The sequence below is a fragment of the Cetorhinus maximus genome, chromosome 2 (assembly GCF_964194155.1).
Source record: "Cetorhinus maximus chromosome 2, sCetMax3.hap1.1, whole genome shotgun sequence".
NCBI classification, from domain to species: Eukaryota; Metazoa; Chordata; class Chondrichthyes; order Lamniformes; family Cetorhinidae; genus Cetorhinus; species Cetorhinus maximus.
This window is the reverse complement of record NC_135880.1, coordinates 3,681,146-3,705,392: the sequence shown is the minus strand read 5'-3', so window position 1 is coordinate 3,705,392 and position 24,247 is coordinate 3,681,146. Positions and strand designations below refer to the sequence as shown.

Here is a 24,247-nt window from a genome sequence, read left to right as displayed (position 1 = left end):
TTATTACAGCCAAGGTCCTATCATGTTACATGGATGGTGTCTTGTGGCACCTCATACTGGTTTAGAGTTCAAGCCAAGTCCTTTATATTCATTCCTCTTTATCCCCAGTGGTTTCCCAATATTATTCCGTTAAATTGACTCAAAGTGCGTGCCGAGGGTTTGCGCTGATGGACACTCACCCTGCATTGTTACTGACAGCTGTAATACCCTTAACTCCTGTCTTCAGCAAAGCATTGATCAGGTTTTCTGGGATGCCGCATAATCCAAAACCTAACAAAGTAAATGCAGAGAGGAGTTCAGAGAGAGAGAGAGAGAGAGAGAGAGTCAATACCCAGTAGAATAATGAGCAAAGTCTATTGGCCCAGCCTCCCAGTGACTTAGGGAGCATATTCAGTTTGCAACAGGCACACATGAAGTGACCTCAACCTCAACTTATTGGATTTGCCGAATGTCCACCATCTTATGTAAATGGAAGAAATACCAAACCAGATAATGGAGACCTCAAAACCCAGCTCCCTGATCTCAGCCTGGGGTCCACAGGGACTCTGTAACCAGCCTCACTGCTCACAGGGTAGGGAGTGGTACATCAGCCAAAGGATGGCAATCTCAGGTACTGTCCTAACGTTGCACAGATCTGAAATGTTAACCCTGATTCTCTCAATGGAAACTGCCAAACCTTCTGAGTGTTTCCAAAGTTTTCTGGTATTTTCCGATTTCCCACTTTGACACAGTGTTGGTCTTGCTTTGGGGGCTCTTCCCTGATGCCTCATGGGGCTCGATGCCTCTGCTCACATGTACAGGATGGACAGGAGCACAGCAGTGGAAAAGATTCAGGGGAGAGAGAGAGAGACAGAGAGAGAGACGATCAGTACCAACATAACAGGGTCAACTCACCTCCAACCAGCAGTGTGGAACCATCTGGAATGTCATTCACTGCAGCCACAGGGTCACTGTAAAATGTCGTACGTCGGTGAACGCTGGTGGAAAATAAACAGCTGCATCCCTGAAAATGAGAAGCAGTTCATGTAATGTTCGACTAGTTTATTAATAACTGCTCCTCGCTCATGTTTCTGGTCTCTTCACAGCACAAAGTCCAAGCCACACACCTGGACACTGAACTCTTCCCCTTCTCGAGCTGTGCTAACTTAAGAAATGGAAGTCAGCACAGAACTGTGAACCTTTTCAAACACTCCCAGTCAAGGACAAGCACATGGGGTTAGATACTTAGCGAAGCTCCCTCTACACTGCCCCATCAAACACTCCCAGGACAGGTACAGCACGGGGTTAGATACAGAGTAAAGCTCCCTCTACACTGTCCCCACCAAACACTCCCAGGACAGGTATAGCACGGGGTTAGATACAGAGTAAAGCTCCCTCCACACCGTCCCCATCAAACACTCCCAGGACAGGTACAGCACGGGGTTAGATACAGAGTAAAGCTCCCTCTACACTGTCCCCATCAAACACTCCCAGGGCAGGTATAGCACGGGGTTAGATACAGAGTAAAGCTCCCTCTACACTGTCCCATCAAGCAAACCAAAATAACTGCATATAAAGGGTGTTGGATGAGGAGATTAATGCTCAGTTTGATGCCATCCAGGCCTGGTTAGTCTGTTGATAACACATTTCTCTGCATCGGAGAATCAATTGATTGGGACACCAGATGGTAACCACAGCCTGTGCAACCTTTACGCAGTAAGACTCAGTATCTTCACTAAGCGTTAAATCCACAAAATCATATTTGAGAAATTTGTAAATTGGCATTAAGAAATTGCTGCTGAATGTTACAGGTTTGTGTACAGTTCCCATTCAGATCCATTTATATCATGTGCTGTTTTCTGTTTCAATGATACACACAGGCCATTGACATTGTAGCTGAGATAACTCTATTGATAACACATTTTCCTAACATAAACACATTATCTACAGTAACTGAATTCTATCAAGACAGGTTCCAACATGTGCTATCTGACCTTCAACCCCCAGGTCAGGTGACCCCCCTATCTAGTACAGAATACCAAATAGTAGCGAATACTGGAGTCCACTATCACAATCAACTATTATCATGACAACAGTTACAGAACGTGCAACGGCATAACTGGTAAAGATAAGCTGGAGAGGACAGCGCATGTTGGTACAGGAAGGGTAGAGCCCCCAATGCAGGCAGAGCTGGAGCTAGGATGAAGCTGGGTATCAGAGCATAAGAACATACACAAGAGGAGCAGCAGTCGGTCACTGGGTCCTTCAATCCTGCTCTGCCATTCAGTGAAACCATGGCTCATTTATACCTCTCAAGGGTTATGGGGGGGCGGGGGGGGGGTGTAATCAGGAAAGTGGGGCTGAGGTCACAATCAGATCAGCCATGATCTTATTGAATGGCACAGCAAGAGTGAAGGGCTGAATGGCCCTACTCCAGCTCCTATCTAAAAATCGATCCATCGCCATCTTGAATATATTCAACGTTGGAGCATCCACAGCTCTCCGGGGTAGAGAATTCCAAAAGTTCCTAACCTTTTTGGTGAAGAAACTTTTCCCCCCATCTCAAACCTAAATGGCCAACACTCTGTTCTCAGATCGTGTTCCTACGTCCTTGATTCCCCAGCCAGAGGAACATCCTCTCAGCATCTGCCCAGTCAAGTCCCTTTAAGAATTGTATATGCTTCACTGAGATCTCCTCACATTCCTCTAAACTCCAGGGAATGAAGGCCCAGTCTACACAATCTCCCTCACAGGACCAACCCCCTCGTCCCAGGAATCAGTCCAGTGAACCTTTGCTGTACTCCCTCTGGGATAAATATATCCCTTGGCAAGGCAACCCAACGCTGTACACAGTACTCCAGGTGTACTCTCGCCAAGGCTCTCTATAACTGCAGTAAGACTTGTTTATCCTTATTCTCCAACCCCTTCCTAATAAAGACTAACACAAAAGGTCAGTGGTCTAACTGGACTGAGTAAAAGAACAGGAAAAACTTCCATTTCTACATCACAGACTCAGGACGCCCCAAAGCACTTCATAGCTAATTAAGTACGTTGTTGAAATGCAGTCACTGTTGTAATATAGGAAATGCGGCAGTCAATTTGTGCACAGCAAGCTCCCATAAACAGTGATGTGACAATGACCAGATAATTGTTTTCTTTGATGTTGGTTGAGGGATAGATTTTAGCCGGGACACCGAGGGTAATTCCCCTGCTCCGGGGAGGCATTGTGCCATGGGATCCCTTACATCCACCTGAGGAGGCACACAGGGCCTCAGATTAACACCTTATCTGAAAGGTGGCAGTGCTGCTCTCCCACAGTGGGGAGCGTCAGCCTGGAGTGGAACTTTACTTACAATCCTGACTCCGAGCAACTGAACTACTGCACCAAGGACACAGAGCTCATGACATCAAATCCCTTCACAGCCAGTTGTGACAATTAAATTACAAATCCTCTGGCGTAAATCTAAAGAGTGTGGAAGATTTCGGATTATTGTAATAATCCAATAATGAAGGATTGGAGCTGGAGTCCTATGTTTGTGTTTCACTGACTGGTGTCTAGATATAGTTTAAGTAAGTTGTGTTTGTGGGTGTTAGGAACAAGGGTTAGCGTTAAGTTTAAGTTTAATTTATATTTCCGTATTTCTATGTTAAGGGAACCTGGGTTTTAGTTTCACTTTAAGCTGATGTCTGCAACTCTCGGTTGGGTGGGGGGGGTTTGTTTGTCACCTTCATTCTAATGAGGTTTTATGACTGTAATGACTCGGAGTGAACAGGTTTCAACATAAATCAGAAACTTTATTACAGGGAGCTTTTCCAGGTGCTACACGCTCAATCAGGACTCTCGCCAGGAAGCCCCACACCCCTCCAAATTGCTTAGGACTCATTGGTTGGAGCCTCCCAGGTAATCACGTGACCCCTGATAGCCAGCGGGAGAGGCTACACCTTCAGTTACTACAATGACTCTTGAAGTAGGAAAAACTATGCTGTTGCCACAGAATCAGAACAGCAGTGTTAGTTCAGTTGGAAGCAGCTGCCAGGAGAAGCTGGACATAGAGGGAACTGCAGGAAGCAGGTTCCAAAGAATGAAAATTCCCAAAACCATGGGGTGGAACAGCAGAAAGATCCTGGGAAGACAGGGAAGTCAAGGGAGAAGAACAGGAATCTGGACCAGGTCCTGTTCAGTGAAATTAAAGTGAGGAGATTAAAGTGGAAGGGGATTAAATGGGTGGGTATAGTCAGTGATAGGGGAGAGTGTACATGGGGCTGTGGGAGGGGATTAAATGGGTGGGTAGAGTCAGTGATAGGGGAGAGTGTACATGGGGCTGTGGGAGGGGATTAAATGGGTGGGTAGAGTCAGTGATAGGGGAGAGTGTACATGGGGATGTGGGAGGGGATTAAATGTGTGGGTAGAGTCAGTGATAGGGGAGAGTGTACAGGGGGATGTGGGAGGGGATTAAATGGGTGGGTAGAGTCAGTGATAGGGGAGAGTGTACATGGGGCTGTGGGAGGGGATTAAATGGGTGAGTATAGTCAGTGATAGGGGAGAGTGTACATGGGGTTGTGGGAGGGGATTAAATGGGTGGGTATAGTCAGTGATAGGGGAGAGTGTACATGGGGTTGTGGGAGGGAATTAAATGGGTGGGTAGAGTCAGTGATAGGGGGAGAGTGTACATGGGGATGTGGGAGGGAATTAAATAGTCGGTAACGTCAGTGATAGGGGGAGAGTGTACATGGGGATGTGGGAGGGAATTAAATGGGTGGGTAGAGTCAGTGATAGGGGAGAGTGTACATGGGGCTGTGGGAGGGGATTAAATGGGTGGGTAGAGTCAGTGACAGGGGGAGAGTGTACATTGGGCTGTGGGAGGGGATTTAAGGGGTGGGTAGAGTCAGTGATAGGGGAGAGTGTACATGGGGCTGTGGGAGGGGATTAAATGGGTGGGTAGAGTCAGTGATAGGGGGAGAGTATACATGGGGCTGTGGGAGGGGATTAAATGGGTGGGTATAGTCAGTGATAGGGGAGAGTGTACATGGGGCTGTGGGAGGGGATTAGATGGGTGGGTAGAGTCAGTGATAGGGGAGAGTGTACATGGGGCTGTGGGAGGGGATTAAATGGGTGGGTAGAGTCAGTGATAGGGGGAGAGTATACATGGGGCTGTGGGAGGGGATTAAATGGGTGGGTATAGTCAGTGATAGGGGAGAGTGTACATGGGGCTGTGGGAGGGGATTAGATGGGTGGGTAGAGTCAGTGATAGGGGAGAGTGTACATGGGGCTGTGGGAGGGGATTAAATGGGTGGGTAGAGTCAGTGATAGGGGAGAGTGTACATGGGGCTGTGGGAGGGGATTAAATGGGTGGGTAGAGTCAGTGATAGGGGGAGAGTGTACATGGGGCTGTGGGAGGGGATTAAATAGTGGGTAGCGTCAGTGATAGGGGGAGAGTGTACATGGGGATGTGGGAGGGAATTAAATGGGTGGGTATAGTCAGTGATAGGGGAGAGTGTACATGGGGCTGTGGGAGGGGATTAAATGGGTGGGTAGAGTCAGTGATAGGGGAGAGTGTACATGGGGATGTGGGAGGGGATTAAATGGGTGGGTAGAGTCAGTGATAGGGGAGAGTGTACATGGGGATGTGGGAGGGGGTTAAATGGGTGGGTATAGTCAGTGATAGGGGAGAGTGTACATGGGGCTGTGGGAAGGGATTAAATGGGTGGGTAGAGTCAGTGATAGGGGAGAGTGTACATGGGGCTGTGGGAGGGGATTAAATGGGTGGGTAGAGTCAGTGATGGGGGAGAGTGTACATGGGGCTGTGGGAGGGGATTAAATGGGTAGGTAGAGTCAGTGATAGGGGAGAGTATACATGGGGCTGTGGGAGGGGATTAAATGGGTAGGTAGAGTCAGTGATAGGGGAGGGTGTACATGGGGCTGTGAGAGGGGATTAAATGGGTGGGTAGAGTCAGTGATAGGGGAGAGTGAACATGGGGATGTGGGAGAGGATTAAATGGGTGAGTAGAGTCAGTGATAGGGGAGAGTGTACATGGGGCTGTGGGAGGGGATTAAATGGGTGGGTAGAGTCAGTGATAGGGGGAGAGTGTACATGGGGATGTGGGAGGGGATTAAATGGGTGGGTAGAGTCAGTGATAGGGGAGAGTGTACATGGGGATGTGGGAGGGGATTAAATGGGTGGGTAGAGTCAGTGATAGGGGAGAGTGTACATGGGGATGAGGGAGGGGATTAAATGGGTGGGTAGAGTCAGTGTTAGGGGAGAGTGTACATGGGGATGTGGGAGGGGATTAAATGGGTGGGTAGAGTCAGTGATGGAGAGTGTACATGGGGCTGTGGGAGGGGATTAAATGGGTGGGTAGAGTCAGTGATAGGGGAGAGTGTACATGGGGGTGTGGGAGGGGATTAAATGGGTGGGTAGAGTCAGTGATAGGGGAGAGTGTACATGGGGGTGTGGGAGGGGATTAAATGGGTGAGTAGAGTCAGTGATAGGGCATAGTGTACATGGGGCTGTGGGAGGGGATTAAATGGGTGGGTAGAGTCAGTGATAGGGGAGAGTGTACATGGGGGTGTGGGAGGGGATTAAATGGGTGGGTAGAGTCAGTGATAGGGGGAGAGTGTACATGGGGATGTGGGAGAGGATTGAATGGGTGGGTAGAGTCAGTGATAGGGGAGAGTGTACATGTGGCTGTGGGAGGGGATTAAATGGGTGGGTAGAGTCAGTGATAGGGGAGAGTGTACATGGGGCTGTGGGAGGGGATTAAATGGGTGGGTAGAGTCAGTGATAGGGGAGAGTGTACATGGGGCTGTGGGAGGGGATTAAATGGGTAGGTAGAGTCAGTGATAGGGGAGAGTATACATGGGGCTGTGGGAGGGGATTAAATGGGTAGGTAGAGTCAGTGATAGGGGAGGGTGTACATGGGGCTGTGAGAGGGGATTAAATGGGTGGGTAGAGTCAGTGATAGGGGAGAGTGAACATGGGTATGTGGGAGAGGATTAAATGGGTGAGTAGAGTCAGTGATAGGGGAGAGTGTACATGGGGCTGTGGGAGGGGATTAAATGGGTGGGTAGAGTCAGTGATAGGGGGAGAGTGTACATGGGGATGTGGGAGGGGATTAAATGGGTGGGTAGAGTCAGTGATAGGGGAGAGTGTACATGGGGATGTGGGAGGGGATTAAATGGGTGGGTAGAGTCAGTGATAGGGGAGAGTGTACATGGGGATGAGGGAGGGGATTAAATGGGTGGGTAGAGTCAGTGTTAGGGGAGAGTGTACATGGGGATGTGGGAGGGGATTAAATGGGTGGGTAGAGTCAGTGATGGAGAGTGTACATGGGGCTGTGGGAGGGGATTAAATGGGTGGGTAGAGTCAGTGATAGGGGAGAGTGTACATGGGGGTGTGGGAGGGGATTAAATGGGTGGGTAGAGTCAGTGATAGGGGAGAGTGTACATGGGGGTGTGGGAGGGGATTAAATGGGTGAGTAGAGTCAGTGATAGGGCATAGTGTACATGGGGCTGTGGGAGGGGATTAAATGGGTGGGTAGAGTCAGTGATAGGGGAGAGTGTACATGGGGGTGTGGGAGGGGATTAAATGGGTGGGTAGAGTCAGTGATAGGGGGAGAGTGTACATGGGGATGTGGGAGAGGATTGAATGGGTGGGTAGAGTCAGTGATAGGGGAGAGTGTACATGGGGCTGTGGGAGGGGATTAAATGGGTGGGTAGAGTCAGTGATAGGGGAGAGTGTACATGGGGCTGTGGGAGGGGATTAAATGGGTGGGTAGAGTCAGTGATAGGGGAGGGTGTACATGGGGCTGTGGGAGGGGATTAAATGGGTGGGTAGAGTCAGTGATAGGGGAGGGTGTACATGGGGATGTGGGAGGGGAGAGTCTTGTTTTTTTAATGATGCACACAGGCTGTTTCTTTATCCTCTTCCTCCGTGATGGGTAGGTCTGCATGTGACAGAGTGTCTGCAATGTACATTTCCTTGCCCGGTTTGTATTTAACTCTGACCTGGTACTTCTGTAGACACATTAGAAATCTTTGTATTCTTGGTGGTGCACAGTTCAGGGGCTTTTTAAGTGTAGCTTCCAGAGGTTTATGATCAGATTCCACCTCCACATCTTTACCACAGTCAAACTGATGGAAACGTTCTAGGCCAAACACAATTGTTAGCGTTTCTTTCTCTGTTTGGGCACACTGCTGTGTTTCAGTCATTGCCTTTGAAGTGTATGTCACTGGTGCCTCATTTTGCAAGAGGACAGTTCCCAGGCCAGTCTTTGATACATTCACTGAGCTCTTGACTGGCTGACTGACAGTGTAATACTTTAACACTGGTGCCTGGGTCAGTGTTCTCTCCAGACTGGTCAAAACTTCCTGGTGACTTTGTTCCCAGTGCCATTCCACATCATTTTGTAGAAGTTCTCTGGGAGATGCTGTCAGGTCTGACATGTTCCGAATGAATTTCCCAAGATAGGTCACCATTCCCAAAAACCTCTCCAAGTTTTTCCTACATTCTGGGAGTGGCATGTTCGATTTTACTCAGCTCTGGCTTCAGTCCCTCACTTGTTAGCACATCCCAGTCCCAAGTACTTGATTTCATGATGACCTATTTTGCACTTTTCCTTCTTCACCTGAAGGTTTCTTTCTCTCGCTCTGGCCAGCGCCTGCCTCAGTCTGTGGTCGTGTTTTTCTCATGAGGCTCCCCAGACCAGCACATCGTTGATATATGTTTCTACATCCTCTAACCCTTCAAACAGCTGCCTCACTGTTCTGTGGAACACCTCCGGAGCTGAATTAATACCAAAAGGTAAACGTAAAAACCTGTATTGCCCGTGTGGTGTGTTGAAGGTACAGAGACAGGAGTTGTGTTCATCCAGCTTGACCTACCAGACACCTGAACCCGCATCCAAGACTGAATAATATTTGGCATCAGCTAGTTTACACGTGATCTCTTCTATGGGCAGCTGGTAATGCTCTCTTTGTACTGCCTGGTTTAGGTGTCTGGGATCCAGACAGACTCGCAGGTTCCCATCTGATTTTTCTACAGTTACAATTGGATTAACCCACTTTGTCGGTTCTTCAATTTTCTTGATGATGTGAAGTTTCTCCATTCTGTCCAACTCTGCTTTCAGTCGCTCTCTCAGCATTACTGCTATTTTCCTGGGCGGGTATATTTTGGGTGTCACAGTTTTGTCAATATAGATAGTCCGTTCTCCTTTTAGGCAGCCAATCCCCTGGAACCCATCTTTATACTCGCTCAGGATGTCCTCAGTGGTGACAGTCATTATTCTCTTGATTAGCTTCAGATTTTCACAAGCTTTGACTCCAAGAATGGGTTTTGCATCAGTTTTCCCCACTATGAATGGAAGTGCTTGAGGCTGTTTTTTGTAGCTCACTTTAAGTGTGCACTTGCCTTCCACAGCAGTTTGTTCACCTGTATAAGCAGACAGCTTCACTTTTGTTTTAGTTAGCTGTTTTTCTTTGCTTATTCTCCGATACAGGTCTATGGGAATGGTATTTGCTTGTGCACCTGTGTCAAGCTTGAAATTCACCATCACGTTGGCAATTTTTAAATCAACCTTCCATTCATCTCCTTTCGAATTTGTTGTTACTGCACCAACGAGAAGTTCAGTTTCAGTGTCTGTGTCAATAGTGTGCACTTTCTTCGATTTACACATGTTAGTGAAGTGATTTAGTTTATCACAGATCTTACACTGCTTTCCATAGGCTGGACAAGTACGTGATAAATGCTCGGTTTCACACCGGCTGCATTTAAATATTTTAATCACAGTTTTGTTTTTTTAGGTTCAGGCTGTTTATTTGTTCTTTCCCGGGGCTGTTTCTGTTTAACTGCATCTAACTGCTTGAAGTGTACATCTTATCATCTACTGACATCTCTTTGATGCGGAATTTTGTTGTCTCTGCCACTCTGCAGATATTTATTGTTTTCTCCAGTGTGAGATCAATTTCTCTCAAAAGCTGTTCTCTCAGAGAGTCATTTGCGATCCTGCAAATGATTCTATCTCGGCTGAGTGATTCTTTAAGTTCTCCAAATTACCAGGATTTAGCTCGTTTTCTCAGCTCAGTTACATACTGATTAATGTCGTCACTGCCTTTTGCAGGTTGGAACTGGTCTTAGAATTCAGTTACTGTAGATATGTGTTTATGTTAGGAAGATGTGTTATCAATAAAGTTAGTTCAGCTCCAATGTCGATGGCCTGTGTGCATCATTGAAACAAAAAACAAGACACGGTGTCAGGAGTAAACTAAACGCAACAATGGAGGCTCTGAAACCACCGACAGAGCTCAGTTTGGAGGGACATCTCACTGGAAACTGGAGGAGGTTCCAGCAGCGATTCGAGCTGTACCTCACAGCGACAGGCAGTGATTAAAAAAACCCTCAGGTACAGTCTTAAATCTTTCTTCACATAGCAGGGGAAGCAGCTGTCCAAGTCTGTGACACATTCACATTTGAAAGTGATGAGAAACAAAGTGACTTGAAAGAAATAATGGAAAAATTCGAAGCCGACTGCAATCTGAAGAAAAACATCACGTATGAAACATGCCAATTTTTTTTAACATGCATACAAGACAGGTTCCAACATGTGCTATCTGACCTTCAACGCCCAGATCAGCTTACACCCCCCATCGAGCACAGAGTACCTAATACTGGAGTCCACAACCACAATCAGCTATTAGCATGACAGATAACACATTGCCTGATGTAAAGCCAATCACTGGATCTCTCTTTCTCTCTCTCTCTCCTGCAAGGAGAACGAAATTCTGCGGCTAAACCTTTTAGTCTGCGTCAGCCACCTGTGAATTCCCACAATTCTGTACTCAAGAGATTTCAGGAGATACACAGTTATATACGCTCTGAGTGGCAGAGAGTTCCACTGAGCAACATTACAGCACAGACCAACAGAGCCTGAAAAGACAGGATGCACATTAAAGACCCTACCATCATCCTGGGGGTTAATATTGACCAGAAACTGAACTGGACTAGCCATATAAATACTGTGGCTACAAGAGCAGGTCAGAGGCTAGGAATCCTGTGATGAGTAACTCACCTCCTGACTCCCCAAAGCCTGTCCACCATCTACAAGGCACAAGTCAGGAGTGTGATGGAATACTCCCCACTTGCCTGGATGAGTACAGCTCTAACAACACTCAAGAAATTCGACACTGTCCAGGACAAAGCAGCCCCGCTTGATTGGCACCACGTCCACAAACATTCACTCCCTCCACCACCGACGCACAGTAGCAGCAGTGTGTACCATCTACAAGATGCACTGCAGGAACTCACCAAGGCCCCTTAGACAGCACCTTCCAAACCCATGACCACGACCATCTAGAAGGACAAGGGCAGCAGATAGATGGGAACACCACCACCTGGAAGTTCCCCTCCAAATCACTCACCGTCCTGATTTGGAAATATATCACCGTTCCTTCACTGTCGCTGGGTCAAAATCCTGGAACTCCATCCCTAACAGCACTGTGGGTGTACCTACACCACATGGACTGCAGCGGTTCAAGAAGGCAGCTCACCACCACCTTCTCAAGGGCAACTAGGGATGGGCAATAAATGCTGGTCCAGCCAGCAAAGCCCACATACCATTAAAGAGCAAAACAAGAGGGGCTGAGTAGGGGAGGCTGAGGAATGACGCCTGCTCGTATTTATGATCTGCTTCAAACATTTGAAGGGATTTCACAAGAATGTGTAATGTGCCTGTACATCAAATAAGATTTGTTTATTATCACAGGAGAAAATATCAGGTCAGGAGAGCAAAACACAGGCCAGCTGGTTAGTTCCAAAGAGTGTCTTATGGAGGAAAGTGAGGTAGAGAGATTTAGGGAGGGAATTCCAGAACATCTCCTCGCTAATGCTGACATGATAAAGATTGGAGATGCTCACTAGCCTGAAGGTGAGTGCTCCAGTTCACCATGCTGCGTAAAATAGGGAGATACAGCTCTGTCACTGTATAACACTGGGGTACAGTACTGGTGGGGATGGGTCTGTCATTGTATAACACTGGGGTACAGTACTGGTGGGGACAGGTCTGTCACTGTATAACACTGGGGTACAGTACTGGTGGGGACGGGTCTGTCACTGTATAACACTGGGGTACAGTACTGATGGAGACAGGTCTGTCACTGTATAACACTGGGGTACAGTACTGGTGGGGATGGGTCTGTCATTGTATAACACTGGGGTACAGTACTGGTGGGGACAGGTCTGTCACTGCATAACACTGGGGGACAGTACTGGTGGGAACGGGTCTGTCACTGTATAACACTGGGGTACAGTACTGGTGGGGATGGGTCTGTCACTGTATAACACTGGGGTACAGTACTGGTGGGGATGGGTCTGTCACTGTATAACACTGGGGTACAGTACTGGTGGGGACAGGTCTGTCACTGCATAACACTGGGGGACAGTACTGGTGGGAACAGGTCTGTCACTGTATAACACTGGGGTACAGTACTGGTGGGGACAGGTCTGTCACAGTATAACACTGGGGTACAGTACTGGTGGACACAGGTCTGTCCGTGTATAACACTGGGGTACAGTACTGGTGGGGACGGGTCTGTCACTGTATAACACTGGGGTACAGTACTGGTGGGGACAGGTCTGTCACAGTATAACACTGGGGGACAGTACTGGTGGAGACAGGTCTGTCACTGTATAACACTGGGGTACAGTACTGGTGGGGACAGGTCTGTCACTGTATAACACTGGGGTACAGTACTGGTGGAGACAGGTCTGTCACTGTATAACACTGGGGTACAGTACTGGTGGAGACAGGTCTGTCCGTGTATAATACTGGGGTACAGTACTGGTGGGGACGGGTCTGTCACTGTATAACACTGGGGTACAGTACTGGTGGGGACAGGTCTGTCACTGTATAACACTGGGGTACAGTACTGGTGGGGACAGGTCTGTCACTGTATAACACTGGGGTACAGTACTGGTGGGGACAGGTCTGTCACTGTATAACACTGGGGTACAGTACTGGTGGGGACGGGTCTGTCAGTGTATAACACTGGGGTACAGTACTGGTGGGGACGGGTCTGTCACTGTATAACACTGGGGTACAGGACTGGTGGGGACGGGTCTGTCCCTGTATAACACTGGGGTACAGTACTGGTGGGGACGGGTCTGTCACTGTATAACACTGGGGGACAGTACTGGTGGGGACAGGTCTGTCACTGTATAACACTGGGGTACAGTACTGGTGGGGACGGGTCTGTCACTGTATAACACTGGGGGACAGTACTGGTGGGGACGGGTCTGTCACTGCATAACACTGGGGTACAGTACTGGTGGGGATGGGTCTGTCACTGTATAACACTGGGGTACAGTACTGGTGGGGACAGGTCTGTCACTGTATAACACTGGGGTACAGTACTGGTGGGGACAGGTCTGTCACTGTATAACACTGGGGTACAGTACTGGTGGGGATGGGTCTGTCACTGTATAACACTGGGGTACAGTACTGGTGGGGACGGGTCTGTCACTGTATAACACTGGGGTACAGTACTGGTGGGGACAGGTCTGTCACTGTATAACACTGGGGTACAGTACTGGTGGGGATAGGTCTGTCACTGTATAACACTGGGGTACAGTACTGGTGGGGACGGGTCTGTCACTGTATAACACTGGGGTACAGTACTGGTGGGGACAGGTCTGTCACTGTATAACACTGGGGGACAGTACTGGTGGGGACAGGTCTGTCACTGTATAACACTGGGGTACAGTACTGCTGGGGACAGGTCTGTCACTGCATAACACTGGGGGACAGTACTGGTGGGGACGGGTCTGTCACTGTATAACACTGGGGTACAGTACTGGTGGGGACAGGTCTGTCACTGTATAACACTGGGGTACAGTACTGATGGGGACGGGTCTGTCACTGTATAACACTGGTGTACAGTACTGGTGGGGACAGGTCTGTCACTGTATAACACTGGGGTACAGTACTGGTGGGGACGGGTCTGTCAGTGTATAACACTGGGGTACAGTACTGGTGGGGACGGGTCTGTCACTGTATAACACTGGGGTACAGGACTGGTGGGGACGGGTCTGTCCCTGTATAACACTGGGGTACAGTACTGGTGGGGACGGGTCTGTCACTGTATAACACTGGGGGACAGTACTGGTGGGGACAGGTCTGTCACTGTATAACACTGGGGTACAGTACTGGTGGGGACGGGTCTGTCACTGTATAACACTGGGGGACAGTACTGGTGGGGACGGGTCTGTCACTGCATAACACTGGGGTACAGTACTGGTGGGGATGGGTCTGTCACTGTATAACACTGGGGTACAGTACTGGTGGGGACTGGTCTGTCACTGTATAACACTGGGGTACAGTACTGGTGGGGACAGGTCTGTCACTGTATAACACTGGGGTACAGTACTGGTGGGGACAGGTCTGTCACTGTATAACACTGGGGTACAGTACTGGTGGAGACGGGTCTGTCCGTGTATAACACTGGGGTACAGTACTGGTGGGGACGGGTCTGTCACTGTATAACACTGGGGTACAGTACTGGTGGGGACGGGTCTGTCACTGTATAACACTGGGGTACAGTACTGGTGGGGACAGGTCTGTCACTGTATAACACTGGGGTACAGTACTGGTGGGGACAGGCCTGTCACTGTATAACACTGGGGTACAGTACTGGTGGGGACAGGTCTGTCACTGTATAACACTGGGGTACAGTACTGGTGGGGACAGGTCTGTCACTGTATAACACTGGGGTACAGTACTGGTGGGGACGGGTGTGTCACCGTATAACACTGGGATACAGTACTGGTGGGGACAGCTCTGTCACTGTATAACACTGGGGTACAGTACTGGTGGGGACAGGTATGTCACTGTATAACATTGGGGTACAGTACTGGTGGGGACGGGTGTGTCACTGTATAACACTGGGGTACAGTACTGGTGGGGACGGGTCTGTCACTGTATAACACTGGGGTACAGTACTGGTGGGGACGGGTCTGTCACTGTATAACACTGGGGTACAGTACTGGTGGGGACAGGTCCGTCACTGTATAACACTGGGGTACAGTACTGGTGGGGGCGGGTCTGTCACTGTATAACACCGGGGTACAGTACTGGTGGGGACAGGTCTGTCACTGTATAACACTGGGGTACAGTACTGGTGGGGACAGGTCCGTCACTGTATAACACTGGGGTACAGTACTGGTGGGGGCGGGTCTGTCACTGTATAACACCGGGGTACAGTACTGGTGGGGACAGGTCTGTCACTGTATAACACTGGGGTACAGTACTGGTGGGGACAGGTCCGTCATTGTATAACACTGGGATACAGTACTGGTGGGGACAGATCAGTCACTGTATAACACTGGGATACAGTACCGGTGGGGACAGGTCGGTCACTGTATAACACGGGTACAGTACTGGTGGGGGCAGGTCGGTCACTGTATAACACTGGGGTACAGTACTGGAGGGGACAGGTCTGTCACAGTATAACACTAGGATACAGTACTGGTGGGGACAGGACTGTCACTGTATAACACTGGGGTACAGTACTGGTGGGGACAGGTCTGTCACAGTATAACACTGGGGTACAGTACTGGTGGGGACAGGTCTGTCACTGTATAACACTGGGGTACAGTACTGGTGGGGACAGGTCTGTCACTGTATAACACTGGGGGACAGTACTGGTGGGGACGGGTCTGTCACTGTATAACACTGGGGTACAGTACTGGTGGGGACAGGTCTGTCACTGTATAACACTTGGGTACAGTACTGGTGGGGACGGGTCTGTCACTGTATAACACTGGGGTACAGTACTGGTGGGGACAGGTCTGTCACTGTATAACACTGGGGTACAGTACTGGTGGGGATGGGTCTGACACTGTATAACACTGGTGTACAGTACTGGTGGGGACAGGTCTTTCACTGTATAACACTGGGGTACAGTACTGGTGGGGACGGGTCTGTCACTGTATAACACTGGGGTACAGTACTGGTGGGGACAGGTCTGTCACTGTATAACACTGGGGTACAGAACTGGTGGGGACGGGTCTGTCAGTGTATAACACTGGGGTACAGTACTGGTGGGGACAGGTCTGTCAGTGTATAACACTGGGGTACTGTACTGGTGGGGACAGGTCTGTCACTGTATAACACTGGGGTACAGTACTGGTGGGGACGGGTCTGTCACTGTATAACACTGGGGTACAGTACTGGTGGGGACGGGTCTGTCCCTGTATAACACTGGGGTACAGTACTGGTGGGGACGGGTCTGTCAGTGTATAACACTGGGGTACAGTACTGGTGGGGACATGTCTGTCCCTGTATAACACTGGGGTACAGTACTGGTGGGGACAGGTCTGTCACTGTATAACACTGGAGTACAGTACTGCTGGGGACAGGTCTGTCACTGTCACACTGGGGTACAGGTCTGTCACTGTATAACACTGGGGTACAGTACTGGTGGGGACGGGTCTGTCACTGTACAACACTGGGGTACAGTAGTGGTGGGGATGGGTCTGTCACTGTATAACACTGGGGTACAGTACTGGTGGGGACTGGTCTGTCACAGTAACACTGGGGTACAGGTCTGTCACTGTAAAACACCGGGGTACAGTACTGGTGGGGACGGGACTGTCACTGTACAACACTAGGGTACAGTACTGGTGTGGACGGGTCTGTCACTGTATAACACTGGGGTACAATACTGGTGGGGACAAGTCTGTCACTGCATAACACTGGGGTACAGTACTGGTGGGGACAGGTCTGTCACTGTAACACTGGAGGACAGGTCTGTCACTGTATAACACTGGGGTACAGTACTGGTGGGGATGGGTCTGTCCCTGTATAACACTGGGATACAGTACTGGTCGGGACGGGTCTGTCACTGTATAACACTGGGGTACCGTACTGGTGGGGATGGGTCTGTCACTGAATAGCACTGGGGTACAGTACTGGTGGGGACAGGTCTGTCACTGTATAACACTGGGGTACAGTACTGGTGGGGACAGGTCTGTCCCTGTATAACACTGGGGTACAGTACTGGTGGGGACAGGTCTGTCCCTGTATAACACTGGGGTACAGTACTGGTGGGGACGGCTCTGTCACTGTATAACACTGGGGTACAGTACTGGTGGGGACAGGTCTGTCACTGTATAACACTGGGGTACAGCACTGGTGGGGACGGGTCTGTCACTGTATAACGCTGGGGTACAGTACTGGTGGGAACAGGTCTGTCACTGTATAACGCTGGGGTACAGTACTGGTGGGGACGGCTCTGTCACTGTATATCACTGGGGTACAGTACTGGTGGGGACAGGTCTGTCACTGTATAACACTGGGGTACAGTACTGGTGGGGACGGGTCTGTCACTGTATAACACTGGGGTACAGTACTGGTGGGGACGGGTCTGTCACTGTATAACACTGGGGTACAGTACTGGTGGGGACGGGTCTGACACTGTATAACACTGGGGTACAGTACTGGTGGGGACAGGTCTATCACTGTATAACACTGGGGTACAGTACTGGTGGGGATGGGTCTGTCACTGTATAACACTGGGGTACAGTACTGGTGGGGACGGGTCTGACACTGTATAACACTGGGGTACAGTACTGGTGGGGACAGGTCTGTCACTGTATAACACTGGGGTACAGTACTGGTGGGGATGGGTCTGTCACTGTATAACACTGGGGTACAGTACTGGTGGGGACGGGTCTGTCACTGTATAACACTGGGGTACAGTACTGGTGGGGACGTGTCTGTCACTGTATAACACTCATTTTTGGCCTATCAGTGAGTGGCACTTGCTGGGCCTAACTTGAGATAAAGAGTGAACAGTAAAAGTGAGGTTTGCACACATTAATGCGTCTGAAACACTGGCAGTAACCCATCACGTCTTGTGCCAAACTTGCTGGTGAGTCACGAGTCTTTGAGGAATTTTGGCAGCAGGTTAGGGTGAATGAGTTTGTACATTGCTAATCCTTTCATCCCGGATTGTTTTATTTACTTTATTTACAGCGCAGCTGGTACGTCAATTACAACACAAGCTTGTCTGGACAAACACAAGGTCAGTAACACGATTAACCAGCTTCCAACGTAATACAGGTAATTCGAGCAAGACTCATCACCTGCCAGGTACAGACCTGGGAAGGAACTCTCCATAAGCTGGGAGTGTAACCATGTAATACATCTCAAAATAACAACCTGATGGCCTGAACCGACCAGATAAAACACGTTTAATTCAGCAATCTCAATGAAACACCGTACAGATACAGGAGAATGAGAGAGGAATTCCGCTGTAACACGTGTTAGTCGTTTGAAATTAGAGCGGAGGCAAACTGCATTGTAGAGGGAACATCATCATTTACCCCGTGCTGTACCTGTATCTAGCCCCGTACTGTACCCTGTATCTAACCCCGTACTATACTCTGTATCTAACCCCGTACTGTACCCTGTATCTAACCCCGTGCTGTACCTGTATCTAACCCCGTACTGTACTCTGTATCTAACCCCGTACTGTACCCTGTATCTAACCCCGTACTGTACCCTGTATCTAACCCCGTACTGTACCCTGTATCTAACCCCGTACTGTACCCTGTATCTAACCCCGTGCTGTACCTGTATCTAACCCCGTACTGTACCCTGTATCTAACCCCGTGCTGTACCTATATCTAACCCCGTACTGTACTCTGTATCTAACCCCGTACTGTACACTGTATCTAACCCCATACTGTACTCTGTATCTAACCCGTACTGTACCCTGTATCTAACCCCGTGCTGTACCTGTATCTAACCCCGTACTGTACCCTGTATCTAACCCCGTGCTGTACCTGTATCTAACCCCGTACTGTACCCTGTATCTAACCCCGTGCTGTACCTGTATCTAACCCCGTACTGTACCCTGTATCTAACCCCGTGCTGTACCTGTATCTAACCCCGTGCTGTAACTGTATCTAACCCCGTACTGTACTCTGTATCTAACCCCGTGCTGTACCTGTCTTGGGAGTGTTTGATGGGGATGGTGTAGAGGGAGCTTTACTCTGTATCTAACCCCGTGCTGTACCTGTCTTGGGAGTGTTTGATGGGGATGGTGTAGAGGGAGCTTTACTCTGTATCTAACCCCAAGCTGTACCTGTCCTGGGAGTGTTTGATGGGGACGGTGTAGAGGGAGCTTTACTCTGTATCTAACCCCGTGCTGTACCTGTCCTGGGAGTGTTTGATGGGGACAGTGTAGAGGGAGATTTACTCTGTATCTAACCCCGTGCTGTACCTGCCCTGGGAGTGTTTGATGAGGACAGTGTAGAGGGAGCTTTGCTCTGTATCTAACCCCGTGCTGTACCTGTCCTGGGAGTGTTTGATGAGGACAGTGTAGAGGGAGCTTTACTCTGTATCTAACCCTGTGCTGTACCTGTCCTGGGAGTGTTTGATGGGGACAGTGTAGAGGGAGCTTTACTCTGTATCTAACCCCGTGCTGTACCTGTCCTGGGAGTGTTTGATGGGAACAGTGTAAAGGGAGCTTTACTCTGTATCTAACCCCGCGCTGTACCTGTCCTGGGAGTGTTTGATGGGGGCAGTGTAGAGGGAGCTTTACTCTGTACCTAACCCCATGCTGTACCTGTCCTGGGAGTGTTTGATGGGGACAGTGTAGAGGGAGCTTCACTCTGTATTTAACCCCGTGCTGTACCTGTCCTGGGAGTGTTTGATGGGGACAGTGTAGAGGGAGCTTTACTCTGTATTTAACCCCGTGCTGTACCTGTCCTGGGAGTGTTTGATGGGGCGGTGTAGAGGGAGCTTTACTCTGTATTTAACCCCGTGCTGTACCTGTCCTGGGAGTGTTTGACGGGGACAGTGTAGAGGGAGCTTTACTCTGTATTTAACCCCGTGCTGTGCCTGTCCTGGAAGTGTTTGATGGGAACAGTGTAAAGGGAGCTTTACTCTGTATCTAACCCCGCGCTGTACCTGTCCTGGGAGTGTTTGATGGGGGCAGTGTAGAGGGAGCTTTACTCTGTACCTAACCCCATGCTGTACCTGTCTTGGGAGTGTTTCATGGGGACGGTGTAGAGGGTGCTTTACTCTGTACCTAACCCCGTGCTGTACCTGTCCTGGGATTTGTGATAAAGTATCCTGCTGCTTTTCTTCAAATCGTGCTGAAAGAGAGAGACGTGTTGCTGTAGCTTTTCGTCTTCTCCTCATCAGGACAAATGCAAGAATGTCAAATTTCAGACCCTATCCTGATGATATTTTGTTAAATTTATTCTCTCACAGGATGCAGGTGTCACTGGCAAGGCCAGCATTTGTTGCCCATCCCTAATTTGTCCTTGAACCGAATGGATTGCTCGGTCGCTTCAGAGGGCAGTTAAGCGTCAACCACATTGCTGTGGGTCTGGACTAGTAATCCACAGGCCCAGCCTAATGCTTATTTCACAGAATCACACAGTGCATCGAGTCTGCACCAACACGTGAGAAACACCTGACCTACCTATCTAATCCCATTTACCAGCACTTGGCCCATAGCCATGAACGTTATGATGTGCCAAGTGCTCATCCAGGTACTATTTAAAGAATGTGAGGCAACCCGCCTCCACCACCCTCCTAGGTCTTCCTAAACCTCCTGCCCCTCACCTTGAACTTATGCCCCCTCGTGACTGACCCTTCAACTAAGGGGAACAGCTGCTCTCTATCCACCCTGTCCATGCCCCTCATAATCTTGTACACCTCCATCAGGTCACCCCTCAGTCTTCTCTGCTCCAACGAAAACAACCGAAGTCTATCCAACCTCTCTTCATAACTTAAATGTTTCATCCCAGGCAACATCCTGGTGAATCTCCTCTGCACCCCCTCCAGTGCAATCACATCCTTCCTATAATGTGGCGACCAGAACTGCACACAGTACTCCAGCTGTGGCCTCACCAAGGTTCTATACAACTCCAACATGACCTCCCTACTTTTGTAATCTATGCCTCGATTGATAAAGGCAATAAATCAATAAATCTGGAATGTAAAGCCAGTCTCAGTAATGGTGACCAGGAAACTATCATCGATTGTTGTAAAAACCCATCTGGTTCACTAATGTCCTTTAGGGGTGGAAATCTGCCGTCCTTACCCGGTCTGGCCTACATGTGACTCCAGACCCACAGCAATGTGGTTGTCTGTTAACTGCCCTCCGAAATGGCCAAGCAAGCCACTCAGTTCAAGGGCAATTAGGGATTAACAATTGCTGGCCTTGCCATTGAGGCCTACATCCCATGAAAAATAAAGAATAAAGAAAAAAAGCTGTTTCTCTCTCCACAGAGGCTGGCTGGCTGGCACTTACTGTTTCAATTTCAGATTTCCAGCAAACACTGTGTGATACCGCAATGAGTCTTGGCTTAAATACAATGAGGATGCGGGTGGGGGTAAGAGCAATGGCTTTTGTTTAGAGATTGTACATAAACCTGAGTAAATGCCTGGATAAAGAATATTAAATCACAACTGCTTGAGGGTTGAATGGTAAATCACCAAACCCGAGGTGCTGGAAGAAGGAGGTGCAGAGTGTAAGAAATGCAATGGTGTGGACACATCCTTATACCCAAGGTGAGCATGTGACTGAACTGGTGATCAGAACTGCTTTTTCACTAATATACACTTTTATTTGGAGAAAGAAAAGATCACTGAAAATTGAAAATAACATGGACTAATTAGCAAAAGGTCAGAGAGACAGAGAAACAATGAGAGAGACAGAGTGAAGGACAGAAATTGCAGTAATAGCCTCAGTGTTGTAACTGGGGAATTTGAAGTGTGGGCACTGTTTTTACCTAGTCATACACAAGCGATTACCCCCTAGAAGTTAAATTAATGAGCTGTTAATTGATGTTTTTCAGATGTTGGTTGAGGGAGCACAGACGTCCAACATAAACTTTAGGGGGTTTGAACAGGAAACCCTGAGTTTCCTGTTCACAGCATAAACCAGCAGCCCCAACGCTGCACTGAAACACAACTCTGATTACAGAGACTCGTCACGGCTTTGAACCCAAGACTTTCTCGCTCCAGAGAATGAATAACACCACTATGTGAAGGCGGATTGAGCGAGGGCAGAAACAAGACTGAAATAAAGAGGGAAAAATGAAAGCAGAGGGAGATTATTTTTTTTTTAAAAAAGTTATCCTACACCACGTTACGAGTTTATAGAAATCACTGGGATATTTGCTCCCAAGTCAATCCTCTCAGTACAAACAGGTGCAAAGTTAGGGCACACTCATATCCACAGTCAGCATTAAGTTTATAATACGTCAACAATGATTCTTATTGAACTGCATTCACCTCGATTCCCCCAGTTAGACCCAGCAAACAAAGCCTCAACAATTCCCCAAATCGGACTCCTCCGGAACATTCCTGCATCCCCCAAACACTGTGTGCTCTCCTAAAACAAGTCCCAGCAACTAAATGTCCCAAGCTAAACTCTGCACTTAACACTCCCCCCACCCCCCCTAGGCCCAGCAAGACTCTTAACTAGATACAAAAAAAAAATGCTGGAAATATTTGGCAGGTCTGGCAATACCCAGGAAGGGAGAAAAAGAGTTAATGTTTCAGGTTGTGAACAGGCTGTCTCCACAGATACTGCCAGACCTGCTGCGTCTTTCCAGCATTTTTTTGTTGTTGCTTTTAACCCCTAAGAGGAGTGTGCAAAACCAGGACACCCCCCCCCCCCCCCTCCAAACCCTCACAAACCAGACTGTGCAAAATAAAAAACCAATCTGTACAACCAGGCCACTCCAACCCTGAAAATAAAATTAAGATACCCCCCACCCAAAAAACTACAACTTTTGAAAGCCAGGCCCCAGACACCACTGAGCCAGATTCTGGGTCCAACCGAATGTTCCTTTCCAAACTCTCTCAGGGCAGTGCCAGGTTCAGCTGGAGGTGCCAGTTTTTAAAAGTGCAGCAGGTTGGCCAGAAGGTCCACCTTGCAACAACATCATTTCAACTCTACAGCCTGCATCTGTCTCTCTCTGGGGTTAGAGTCAAGTCAGGGCCAAAAGCGAAGTGACTGAAGGCTCAGAGATGCTGCATTGGTAAAATGCAAGGGGCGGCAGGTCTTTATTTCCCCCCCCAGGTGTCTGAATCAGCACCTCCACCCTCCACTCTCCCTTTACCTTGCTCCAGACTGTCACAGGTGAGGCTCTGGAGATGCCCCTGGATACTCTCTGCAATGTGCTGCAGTATAAAGCCGCCATATTCCAGTGGAGTCGGAAACCCGAGTGGAGAAGGAGGCAGTTTGACACTCGGAGCAGCGAAGCTATAAAAAGAAAGAAGGAGTTTTTAGCAGCGGAACCTGGGAGGCTGCAGAAAACACACAGACACTGGGAGCTGTGCAATTCCCCCACTCACTGTCTCCCCTACACACACTCTGCAACTGTGCTGCTCTCTGTCTGTCTGAGCATTCAAACCTTCCAAAATAATTATATCTCAAACCCCCTCCCGCCCCGCTCCCTCCCCCGCCCGCCCCGAACAGATGGCGACAAGATCCGAGTCTGGGGACGGGTTAGGCGCATTTAATGGTGCGCACCCTTAATCTGTCAATCAAACCCGGGGAGGGCAACTCAACTCAACTCAACTCGGGGGGGGGGGGGGGGAATGGGGGGAGGGGGAAGGGGAGTGGGGGGGAGGAGAGTGGGGGATGTGGGGGGGGAGTGAGAGGGGGGAGGGGAGTGGGGGGGAGTGTGGGAGGGGAGGGAGTGGGGGGGGAGTGAGGGGGTGGGGGAGGGGAGTGAGTTGGGGAGTGAGAGGGGGGAGGGGAGTGCGGGGCGGAATGGGAGGGGAGCGGGGGAGGGGATGGGAGTTGGGGGGGAGGGGAGTGAGGGGGTGGCGGGTGGGGGGAGGGGAGTGAGGGGGTGGCGGAGGGGAGGGGTGCAGGGGGGAGTGGGAGGGGATGGGAGTGGGGTGGAGGGGATGGGAGTGAGAGGGTGGGGGGGAGGGGTGCAGGTGGGGGGGAGTGGTTGAGAGGGGAGGGGTGGGAGGGGAGGTGGGGGTGGAGGGGAGGGAGGGTTGAACAGGTTAGGCTTGTATCCGCTGGAGTTTAGAAGAGTAAGAGGCGACTTAACTGAAACCTTTAGGATCCTGAGGGGTGTTGACAGGGTGGATGTGGAGAGGATGTGTCCTCTTGTGGGAGAATCTAGAACCAGGGGGGTCACTGTCTAAAAATAAGGGGTCGCCTGTTTAAAACAGAGATGAGGCAAATTTATTTTTCCCTCTGGGGCTGGGGTGGGTGGTTGAGTCTTTGGAA

At 49.4% G+C, this 24,247-nt stretch overlaps 1 protein-coding gene across 1 annotated transcript in view; it reads right to left on the bottom strand.

The window, feature by feature from the left end:
- Positions 1–23,245, bottom strand: part of oxct1a (3-oxoacid CoA transferase 1a) — a 105,069-nt gene extending 81,824 nt beyond the window's left edge. The window contains exons 1-3 of the mRNA XM_078560209.1: positions 23,118–23,245; positions 895–1,003; positions 180–270 (exon numbers count right to left, since the gene is read on the bottom strand). Coding sequence (XP_078416335.1) covers positions 180–270; positions 895–1,003; positions 23,118–23,198 — 281 coding nt within the window. The 5' untranslated portion in view covers positions 23,199–23,245. The remainder of the gene's footprint in view (positions 1–179; positions 271–894; positions 1,004–23,117) is intronic.
- Between the last annotated feature and the right edge of the window lie 1,002 nt (positions 23,246–24,247).